The sequence below is a fragment of the Mustela erminea genome, chromosome X (assembly GCF_009829155.1).
Source record: "Mustela erminea isolate mMusErm1 chromosome X, mMusErm1.Pri, whole genome shotgun sequence".
Classification (NCBI taxonomy): domain Eukaryota; kingdom Metazoa; phylum Chordata; class Mammalia; order Carnivora; family Mustelidae; genus Mustela; species Mustela erminea.
Genome location: NC_045635.1, coordinates 47,924,932 through 47,936,715, shown reverse-complemented (window position 1 = coordinate 47,936,715; position 11,784 = coordinate 47,924,932). Strand labels below are relative to the sequence as shown.

The 11,784-nt window shown below is 36.6% G+C and overlaps 1 protein-coding gene and 1 long non-coding RNA gene across 3 annotated transcripts in view; both read right to left on the bottom strand.

Moving 5' to 3' along the window:
• Window positions 1-785: 785 nt before the first annotated feature.
• FOXR2 (forkhead box R2) lies at window positions 786-3,236 on the bottom strand. The gene has a single exon (XM_032331645.1). The coding sequence runs from the start codon at window positions 3,000-3,002 to the stop codon at window positions 2,052-2,054; it is 951 nt and encodes a 316-aa protein (XP_032187536.1). The 5' UTR covers window positions 3,003-3,236; the 3' UTR covers window positions 786-2,051.
• A 4,597-nt stretch (window positions 3,237-7,833) lies between these two features.
• The window catches only part of LOC116583377, a 175,245-nt gene continuing 171,294 nt past the window's right edge, over window positions 7,834-11,784 (bottom strand). For both annotated transcript variants that reach the window (XR_004282703.1, XR_004282702.1), the window contains one exon: window positions 7,834-7,892. This is a non-coding gene — a long non-coding RNA (uncharacterized LOC116583377). The remainder of the gene's footprint in view (window positions 7,893-11,784) is intronic.

Genomic DNA, 11,784 nt, shown 5'->3' with positions numbered 1-11,784 from the left:
CAAAATGTCAGTCAGAGAAAGTCAAATACCATTATGATTTCACTAATTAGTGGAATTTTGGAAACAAATGAGTAAAAAGGAAAAGAGACAGACAAACCAAGAAACATACTCTTAATTATAGAGAACATACTGAGGGTTACCAAAAGGAAGGTGGATGGTGATGTGTTAAACAGGTAATGGGGTTTAAGGTATGCACCTGTTTATGAGCACCAGATGATCAATGGAAGTGTTGTATAGCTGAGACTTATATTACACTGTATGTTCACTACCTAGAATTTTAATAAAAACTTAAAAGTAGAAAGTCTGAAATGTGCAACATTTGCAAAATAGGTATACTGTATACACTAGAAATGTGGGTTGTAATAAAGTTTTAGGAATTTTACAACAGGCTCTTTTGCTGACAAGTGTTATTTGTGAAAAACATGAAAACCAAATGCTGAGTACTTATAGACAGAATATTTTATTAATTCCAAGGTAAGTTTTCAACTTTGTTTGTCTTATAATACAGACATAGTATCTACAATTATTTTTTTGAAGAATACTCTTTGAATGTTTCTTTTGGAATTCAACTTAAATATACAGTTTTGTATGTGGTGTAATATACAATAACCAAAAAATGTAAACTTTTAAAATGATTTGACAATATATTGAATTCATTTCTTTTGTGTTTTACAAGGCATTTTTATATCCCCATTATTGAAGGTTTTGCAATTAAATACCTCAATAGTCTAATATATTTTATCTTGAATATATATTTAATAATATGTTAACATGAGAGGCAGAAAGTTATGCTTAAATCTGATAAAATAAAGTTTATCTGTATAGAAAAGTGTTAAAGAGAATTTTGAAATTATAAAAACAAATATTTAAGCGTTCATTTTTGTTTTTATTTTTTAGTAAAACACCACTGATAGCTTTTGGTTCACAACAGACCACAGGGTAAAGTCCAAACACCTAAGCAGTACCAGAAAAGCCTTTTTTGCCTATATTTCTTGCCACTCTTGGCCCTAATATAGCTAAACTGCACTGAAATTCCTACCACTCTTCTAAGCACTGAAGTTACTTTGTTTATACAGTTGCCTGTGTACTTTCTTTTCTTCAGCTTACATGCCCAGAAAATCCCCATTTATTCTTCAAAACTAACTCAAAAGATATTTCCTTTTTAATGCCTTTCCCAGGAAAAATATCTCCCCTTTTCCATGACAGTGTTGCACATTTATTACAGTCGTATTATAAATATGTGGTTATATGTCTGTCTCCAATTAAACTACTGACTTTTTATCTTCAGCGCCTAAGATGGACCTTGTGCACTTTGGTATTTCCTCAGTCAAGTTTTGATGAATGAAAGAATGGAAAGCAAAACTTTTGTCATCAAAAGGCTTGGGGTTGATACAAGCTCAATTCAAGGGCTTTCAATGTACAAACTACAAGTACTGCTTGGAATTATTTGTTAGTACTGGAATTGGTTGGTAACTGAACAAGGCTGAGAAGTCCAGGGTCAGGAAGAGAAAAGTGAAGCCCGGAAGGATAAAATCAGTCATTAAAAAAAGAGATATATCTGATGAATGGTGAAAGAGAGATACTTGAACCTCTAGGCTTCAAACCCCATGTCTATTTCTTTTTATGCACAGATACCTTCACATGACATTTGAGGCTCTTCAAGGCCTGGTTCAATCTTACATTTTATGTTTTGTACTCCACTATTTGCATTTGTATGTGAGTATACACTCCAGTAAACAGAATTCCTTTTCTTGTGAAATATGTCCTCTCTCCTTAACTTCCCTGCTATTATTCCTAAGATTTCCTGCTTCTGCTTGAAATGTATAACAACTGCCAATGTCCTCATGCAACTTTCCATTATTCTCCACCTGGATTTAAGCTCTGCTTCCTGTGTACCCACCTCTCAGTTTATTTGATACTATTCCTGTAGCTGCAGTTAAACAGTCTTGTCACCAACCAGGTAGGGTAGGTTTAGGGATTAATGAAGGCCAATCACAACAATGGTGGACACAGTAAGGAGGGCAGTGTTCCAAAAAGGGAGAAGTGGTAGTTCAAAGGCCAAAGAGGGAAGTAATCACATCTGGCTGGCTCATGCACTGTTGGATGCTTTCCCTCCGTGCATAGGCTAAGGCACGAGTTTCCTCCTGAAAACGACGATGTCCCTCCTCAGTAAGCCGCCAGAGGCAAGACCGTGGCTTTGCATTGGTTCCGTCCTGAAGGTTGACTGGTGCCTTCTCAAAGCTGCTCAGGAAACAGAGGTTGTGGCGGATGGTGTTTTTCCAGCCATTTGGAGCTGTCCAAAAAAAAGGGAAATGGTGTCGGGTGAAATTGTAGATCTCTTGCACATTGAGGCCACAGGGGGGGCTGTTTCTTAATGCTAGGGCTATTAGGTGACTGTAATTGAGGGGAGGGCGGGGCCAGGACCTCCTCTCCTGGCTGTTGCCTCGCCATAACTTCTGGTTCTGGAAGCACTCCCCTTTGTTAGGAGATTGAAGAGACACAGAGCATTTGTCATCTTGTTCCTCAGTTTTTTCTTCTGTGAACTCCCAGTCACCTGGGGAATAAGTGAACCACTTCTGTGGGGAAGATTTCTTGCTGGAAGAAGTTGGCAGTGACTCCATCACTGCAGCCTTTGAGTAGTTAGACTTTTCTTCCTTTGGGAGTGGCTGAGGGTAAGGAAGCATGCTTGTCACATCCTTTTCCTTACTAGGCTTTAGGGTCTCCTGGCTGCCAAGGGGGCATGTGATGTTGGGATTTACCCACATCCACAGGTTAGGTTCAGAGTCAGGACCATCTTTGTCCAAACTGGGTCTGCTGTCTTGAGACATATTTGGGGGTTCCATTACTCGGAGTCTATATTTGGCAAGGTTCTGCTCAGCTAAGTGGCACTGGTCTGTGGTGCAGGGCAAGAAGAACTCATTCCCCATGTCCCAGTCCAGCAGCCCTGGGACCTGGCCATGGAGACTGTACCAGAATTCAGAATTTTTTAGTTTTACGTCCATCTTTAGTGGAGAAGTAGGTAGAGAGAGATTTCTAAAAAGATAGAAGTCTATGAGGCACTTTTCGAAGTTATTGTTGGGGTACTGTTTCTGATCCAGTATATGTCATCTGGGGAACTTATCAGGAGGACTGCTAGAAGTACTAGAAAAAGGGGGAATGGATACTTCATTGATGGGTTGTCAAACTTGGAGAAGTCTCAGTGTTCTACAACAAAGCTCAAAACAGAGAACTAAACAGAGCTTTTTAGCAGGAAAAAAGTTCAAAGTAGAATTCTTGAGCTTTGGTTGGAAGCAGGGAGTCTTCACAAGAGGACCTACACATTTTGAATTATGTGCCAACTAAGGTGACTTTCATAACAAGTTGACTGGCATATCTTTTAATTCTTTCTAGGTTCATTTAATGAAGGAGCAAACAGGTGTACAGATCACATTATATTTCTGAGTTGTTCTTAAATGTTTTTAAAAAATTCCATTTTTAAAGTGCTTTTTGACAAAAACTTTCACATAGAAGATCTCAATTGATGCTCATGACAGCCCTGCAAGATAACATAGTGAGTATCATTAACTCCATATTATAGATAAGGGAACTAAGATCTACAGGATATTTAAGACTATATACCTAAGTAAGTAGCAGAGCTAGGTCCATAGTCCAGATCTTCTGATCCTTTCATTATACCTACTGCCTCTTGATGGCATTCAACATACTTTACAAATGAGACAGCAATATGTGTAACCCAAGTTTTAGAGTAAAGTGGTAACTATAAGAAAATGATTTCCATTAGTCTGAACCCCATGCTAGAATTCAAACATGTTATTTTCAATCCTACTATGGAAAACAGCTGGCTTTCTTTTCTCCAGGTCACCTCAGGAACTGAGCTCTGAAGACAGTAGGACCAAAGAAGCTATGAAGTGCAAGTTCCTTAAAACTCCAGAGTTTGACTCTCCAGTAAACTAATCCCAAATCTGTTCTTAGAAAAATGCAAAATGGGAATGTATCACTTGAGTCTGAAAAAAACCCATCTAAAAGGATGTGATTTTGTTAAAAACCATTAGATATGAATATACCTGAAAAATAACCAGCAAGTGTCAACAGGAGATACTGGGGACAACTAATCCCACGATTGTTTTCCTGCTGTCTTGTCTTATTCTATTCAAAAGAATCCTCCATACAGACTACCAGAGTGATCTTTCACTCTGTGTGTGTGTGTGTGTGTGTGTGTGCGCGTGCGCGTGCACGTGCTCGTGCAAAGTTTAATAATAATATCAATTAATAGAAATCAGAAGTATTCCTCATAGGAATTGGTAAGGTAAGGTTTAAAAATTTGTAACCCAAGAGCAGAGACATGGAGAACAATCTAACACATGACAACCAAATACTTGGGTAACTTGTTTCTTAAGTGTGCTCTAAAAAAGGAGGCTGGAGAATTTTGCATACGCTTAGGAAAAATATTTAAACTTATGTTTGTGGGTGAGTATCCTGATTTTCAGTCCCCCACCCATTCCAAGTGTTAATAGGCAGTGTTAGTGATTGATGAAATCAATTAATAAGCAAAGCAGGTACAATAACATAATAAGTTGAAAAAAGTGGAGGGAACTCATAATAACTTTAGAAATATATTTTCCAGTGTGTTTGCTCATGCTTGTTCTCTCTTTCTTTTACACATAGACACACACACTAATGAGCCAACATCAGCATCAGAAGTAGCACTTTTGTGTGCCATCGATTTCCAAAACCATTCCGATGCCCAGAATGGTCTCTACTAGAAGGACTGGTAAGGGGAGTAGTTGATAACATGTTTTGGGACAGGAAAAAAAATCAGATACATCTAATAAATAAATGCTCTTGTTACAAACAAAAATGTTTTTAAGAATGTCGGGGCCAGTGTTAACAGGATGGAAAGCCAAATTCAAGAGGCTCCTGGTATCAAATTGTGAATTTTTGACACATATATATTTTGATTAATTGATAGTGGTTTAGTCAGTAAAGAGCTATGAATACATAATGGTACCTCAAATTCTTTTAAAAGGTAATTGTAACAAAAAAGGAGCAAATGCCATAGGATATGTAAGTTTTCTTATTTTTACATAGGAAACAAAATGTGCATGGATTTTTTTTTTCATTTTAAGTCAATGTTTACTTATGAAGGATAGATATGTACTTATTTCTGTTGGAAGGTAATCAGGAAAGAATGTATAAGAAACAATGAGTAAGCCATATGTGTTTCCAGAAAAACAGGTACCACACCAATGGCTACTGCATATAGTTATATGCTGCTTGAGCTGTTTTCTAAACCATGCACCCTGGTCCTGGGGATATATTAATCCATAGGAAGGGCCTCTTTCTAATTTGTACAGAGGACCTATCCAGTTGCCATGTGCCCACAATCACAGTTTCTTAGAGAGAGTAACTTTTTTTTTTTTTTAAATCCACACATAGGCCAGCAATCATGTATCCTAAGAACTGGTAAAACAGATTATTACTGATGGCCAAACATAATAATCAAGCAGAAATAGGTCCAATAAGGTTTTGCAGGTTGGTTAACAATATAGTGTAAAGAAGACAACTACCTAGGAAGACTCAATCACTCATCTTCTAGAAAATAAATTATTTATAAAGCCCTACTAATTATAATAAAATATAAGTAAAAACCATAAACCTTAGTAGTATTTGCAAACTAAATAAATATAGAAAAAAGACAGGATAATGTGTACTGCCAACATGCAGAAATTAAGAAATATTAATCTTGTTAAAGACAAGTTAATCCCCCAAAAAACACTGCATGACAGAGAATCAGAAATGCCATTAAATGACAAATAAAACATTATTATTAAAAGGATTTTAGCCAATGTCTCATGTTAAGATTGAACTATGTGCTATGATCCCCCAAAGAATGAATTATTGATAACCCATATGGTTACCTCAGCTTCTTTGAAATGGTATTTCTCTTTTTCTCTCAAATGGGTGATATGATTGATATCCTTAAAAAATGCAAAAATAATAAAATTACTGAAATTGTAGTAAGATATCAAAAGAAGTGTAACAACTTAAAAAGGAAAAATATAAGGGTAGAAATAAATAAATTAAAACTTGGTGTTCATATTTTAGAATTAGCTTAAATGTAAGGCCATGAATATATCTGTAATCATTGCATTTGTGTATGCTTCAAATGCTATTCAAGCTGTCTGAAGTATTTCCAAAAACCCATATTAAATTTGCAATTACAGTTTAAAACTTTTAGGAAATTTAATTCATCAAATTGGTATGCAATTCTCAAATGGTCAATAAAAATTATTTTAAAAGTTATGCTTATTAGCTATTTTAATTTAACAAAATTGAGCAGTAAACAAAACCAATAGCAAATATTTTTCTTCATACAGAAAAGCCATTAGATGCTAAAGAATCTATGAAAGATTTTATTATTTTAACACTACTTTCCTTGGCTTCTCTTTCCAACAATTAGATTGTCTTTTTAAGCTCCTATAGACCTCTTCCCTGATCTCACATGAACCAAAAACCAGAGTTCAAGTTTGGACATTTTAAGTTTAAAGTAGCTGGACTTGTTCCAACAGCAAACTGTAGTAGGCTTTTGAAATAAGTCACTGTCATTTGTCTTATCAACCTATCTCTGCTACACCTTACTTCAGTTTCTTCACCTATAAAGTGGTATAATTAAAAAATAATCTAGCTGAACAAGTTATTGAGAATATCAAATGAAACAATGTATATCATTAATAAATGTATAATGTATATGAAGACCTGGTTTTAATATCTGATACACAATATGTTCCATAAATATATGCTTTTGTTTATGTTATTCTTTTTAAGGGGAACATGGCTCCTAAACATGAATATATCACACAGAAATCATACTGGAAAACAAATAGGATTTATTTTAATGACTATTCATGGAATGCTTACTTAATTAAGCAATCATGAATTTGGTTTCTAACTACTAGTTTGGGAGCCGCAATCTGAGCTCAAAACACCTCAATCTGGCCAAAATTAGCAAGACAGGAAACAACGTGTGTGGGAGAGGATGTGGAGAAAGGGGAACCCTCTTACACTGTTGGTGGGAATGCAAGTTGGTGCAGCCACTTTGGAAAACAGTGTGGAGATTCCTCAAGAAATTAAAAATAGAACTTCCCTATGACCCTGCAATTGCACTACTGGGTATTTACCCCAAAGATACAGATGTAGTGAGAAGAAGGGCCATCTGTACCCCAATGTTTATAGCAGCAATGGCCTCGGTTGCCAAACTGTGTAAAGAACCAAGATGCCCTTCAACGGACAAAAGGATAAAGAAGATGTGGTCCAAATACACTGTGGAGTATTATGCCTCCATCAGAAAGGATGAATACCCAACTTTTGTATCAACATGGACGGGACTGGAAGAGATTATGCTGAGTGAAATAAGTCAAGCAGAGAGAGTCAATTATCATATGGTTTCACATATTTGTGGAGCATAAGAAACAACATGGAGGATATGGGGAGATGGAGAGAAGGGAGTTGAGGGAAATTGGAAGGGGAGATGAACCATGAGAGACTATGGACTCTGAAAAACAATCTGAGAGTTTTGAAGGGGGGGTGGGAGGTTGGGGGAGGCAGGTGGTGGGTATTAAGGAGGGCACGGATTGCGTGGAGCACTGGGTGTGGTGCAAAAACAATGAATTCTGTTACACTGAAAAGAAATTAAAAAAAAAAAAAACCTCAATCCAACAAATCTTTGAGTCTTTACTTCAAAGCTTTGAGAGTTCTGAACTTGTGGGAACAAAACATCTCTTTATTTAGAATACTTTCTTCAAAGTATTATTAGACACTTTGAATTTCACTTACTGCTTGTTTTCCTTTCCAAGGGTTCAACCTCAAGTGCCTGGGAAAAGGAAGAGCACTTTCTACAAGACAAAATAAAACATAAAAAGAAATGAAAACCTTGTCAAGACAGCTAAATCCTCTAACCCACAGCCTAATGCAAAGAAGCTGTTCTTTTATAATAAGGATTATGTGACTTGTCAAACACATACAGACTACAGAGAGATTAGAGGCAGGATCCTAGGTACAGTACCTGTTTTATACAAACTCAGCTGTTTTTTGTTATTCTGAGAAGGACAAGTCACACCAACATATGTTTTTTTTTTTTTTAGACATATTTTGTAGCCAGGTCAACATAGCACAATGATTTCACAAACTTTGATAATCCCCTCCTCTTTGCTTCAAACATATAAAAACTAATGAATAGAATTACATAGAGAGAGAGAGAGACCAAGAAATATCGTTAGGCTCAAATACAAGAAAAATATCTCATTAGAATAGAAATAAAAAATAATGAGTGGGACTGAAGCCATTGGCCTGTTGGGCTCTAGATTATTAAGTGGGAAATGGAAGTCAGGCATTTGGTTTCCTTGGGGGACACTAGACCTAAAGTCAAGGACTAGAGTGGGGCTAACTCTGCTTGTAAAAAGAAGCTAAAAAATGTAACTGCCAAACCCTGGCAAACTGCAGGTCTGAGAAAGAGGAAAGTCACATAAAATCTTGCAACCAGATGCTGAGTCATACTATTCACTAGCTATGGTAACTGGTTCTATTGGATCTCCTGGATTTTTGGTATCCTCAGTAACACCACAAGGTAGGAACTCAAAACTGCCATTCTGAGATCTAATAGTGGATTGAAGCCTGGAGGGCTGGGAGGAAGCAACTAAAAAACCTCTTAATAGGGATGAGGAAGTAGATTAATGGACAAAGGTAGATGAGATTCAGGGAACAGAAATGTTTCATTCAAATTAAGCTGAAAACTAAAATCTTAAAATTCATGAAGAAATTTAATAACAAGAACAATTAACAACCAAATCATTAATTCACTCCAAATAGTAATAATATTATGGAACTATCTGGAAAGCAAGTATGTTTAGGATACTCAAAGAGATAAAGAGTCAACATATTCAAAATGTACGCAATGAGGGGGACCTCGGTGGCTCAGTTGGTTGAGCATCGGCCCTTGTTTTTGGCTCAGGTCATGATTTCAGGGTTGTGAGATGAAGCCCCGTGTCAGGCTCCATGTTCATGGTGGAGCATGCTTAAAATTGTTTCCCTCTGTCTCCCTCTGCTCCTCCCCACCGTGCTCCTTCAAACACACACTTGCATTCTCTGTCTCTCAAAAAAAAAAAAAAAGCACACAATATACTCTAAAAATCTTCCTCTCAAAAAACAAACGAACCTGCTATATTCTGTAGAGATGAAAAGGAAACAATATTCCACAAAAATGATCAAGCTTTGTTCCATAGCTAGACTTCAGAAGTGTGTGTATGTAGCTAAAGGGAAGAGAATTAGTTCCCACTGCCCTGTAGCAGTGAGAAAGCCATAGATACTGATGTTCATACAAGCTGTGTTGGGAGTAGGTTAATTGCTGACACTAAGACTTTGGCTTAGATAAACCCAGAGTGAAGACACGGAACCAATGGTTTACTTAAAAAATGAACAACAATGGAGAGTATAGCCCAGTTTGAGTCAAACCTAAGTGTGAAATTTGGAGAAGATGCAGATTCATATGATATGTTTCATTCTTCTCAAGTAATCCTAACCCTTCATTGTGATGCACAGTGTGATGGTTGAGCAATCAGCTCTGCCTCAAAGGGTGCTGAGAGCGCCTTGCAGGAAGTTTACCAGAAGCTTCTGAAGCATTCTCTAAGTTTTTCTTTTTTTAATTTTTCTTAGTTTTAGAATTTTTATTTATTTGTTTGAGAGAAAGAGAGAGAGAATGAGCAGGGGGGAGGGGCAGAGGGAAAGAGAGAGAAGCAGACTCCCTGCTAAGCAGGGAGCCTGATGTGGGGCTCGATCCTAGGACCTGGAGACAATGACCTGAGCCGGAGACAGACACTTAAACGACTGAGCCACCCAGGCACCCCTCAAAGTTTCTTTGTCTTAATTAAGAAATAATTTACAGACATTAAAATGCATAGAACATATATATTCAATTTGATGAATTTTGGCAATTTTATACACCCACATAACCACTATACAAAACAAGATGTGGAATATTTCTGTCACCACAGAGGTTCTTCTCATCCTTTTTACTGTCAATCTTTACTCACCCTTGCAACTACTTTCTGTTTTCTATCATCATAAATTACTTGTACCCATACTTTATATAAAAACAATTATACAATAATAATAATGATGATAATAGGGGCACTTGCATGGCTCAGTCACTTAAGCACCTGCTTTCAGCTTAGGTCATAATTCCAGGGTCCTGGGATAGAGCCCCATGTCAGGTTCCCTGCTCAGCAGGTAGTCTCCTTGTCCCTCTCTTCCTGCCCTTCCCCCATCCTGCTTATGTGCTGTCTCTCTCTTGCTCTCAAAAAAATAATAATAATAATGATAAAGCAATAATCTTAAGAGCTACTATAAAAATGCTTCCTTTTTTTAATTAATTTTTTATTTTTTATAAACATATATTTTTATCCCCAGGGGTACAGGTCTGTGAATCACCAGGTTTACACTTCACAGCACTCACCAAAGCACATACCCTCCCCAATGTCCATAATCCCACCCCCTTCTCCCGAACCCCCTCTCCCCAGCAACCCTCAGTTTGTTTTGTGAGATTAAGAGTCACTTATGGTTTGTCTTTTTTAAAAGATATTATTTACTTGTCAGAGAGAGAGAGAGAGAGCATGCACAAGGAGAAGGAGCGGCAAGCAGAGGAAGAACTAGGTTTCCTGCTGAGCAAGGAGCTCAATGCGGGACTCCATCCCAGGACCCTAGTATCATGACCTGAGCTGAAGGCAGATGCTTAACCAACTGAGCAACCCAGGCATCCCAAAAGTGCTTCCTTCTGAAGGAAGGTCAGCTAGACTGGAAGCCAGCAATAATGAATGCTAGAAATATTTCCACATGTTGAAGTAAAACCCAACCTGGATCTTTGTACCCAACTAATCAAGTGTGAGGAAAAAATAAAGACATTTTCTTTCCTCAGAGTTAATCACCTATGTAATGTCATTACCATATATTTACCATATATGTTAGCCATATATTTTGGTAAAGGAAATGAAGCCAGAGAGAAAATATAGGGAAAAAAGGGAACCAATGATGAGCAAAGCAACTGATAAACTATGTTTATTATGACTATAAAATTATAACTGATTTTTGTGTTTCAAAGGGAAAACTAAAATTCTATCCAAAAATAATAAAGGGTACACTGGGTCGTTCATGCTTACTAAAGCATTTGCCGTAGTTCGGAGGATAGAACTATTGAATGACTGCAGACTTTCTTTGACAATTTTATACTTATGTATATATCTAAAATATTTAAGGACAAATAATAAGAATATAAATATAGTATATAGCATTCAAATCAGTAGAAGTAATGTGACACAGAAGCCAGAAAGCTGATGTTAACCCAAAACAAAAAAGAGTAGAAATTAGTCAAAATACATCAATAAACATAATAATTATAAACAAATTAATCCCACCTAATGAAGTTAAGATTGTCATAATAGTTTTCTTTTGTGATCCAGTTATACATTATTTATAAGAACTATACCTAAAACAAAACCACATGAAAATATTGAAACACAACAAAAAAACTGGTAATGCCAAAATAAAAAAGTTGGTCTGGCAAACTTAATATTAGAGAAAACAGAATCAAAAGAATAAAAAGCACCAATAATAGAGATACTACACAAACAAAATGGAGAATTATAACCCCTCCATCATAAATAAATGAGGAAGAAAAAATAATAAGGACAAAAGCTTTGAGCAATACAAGCATAAAAGATAAACCTATATATATAG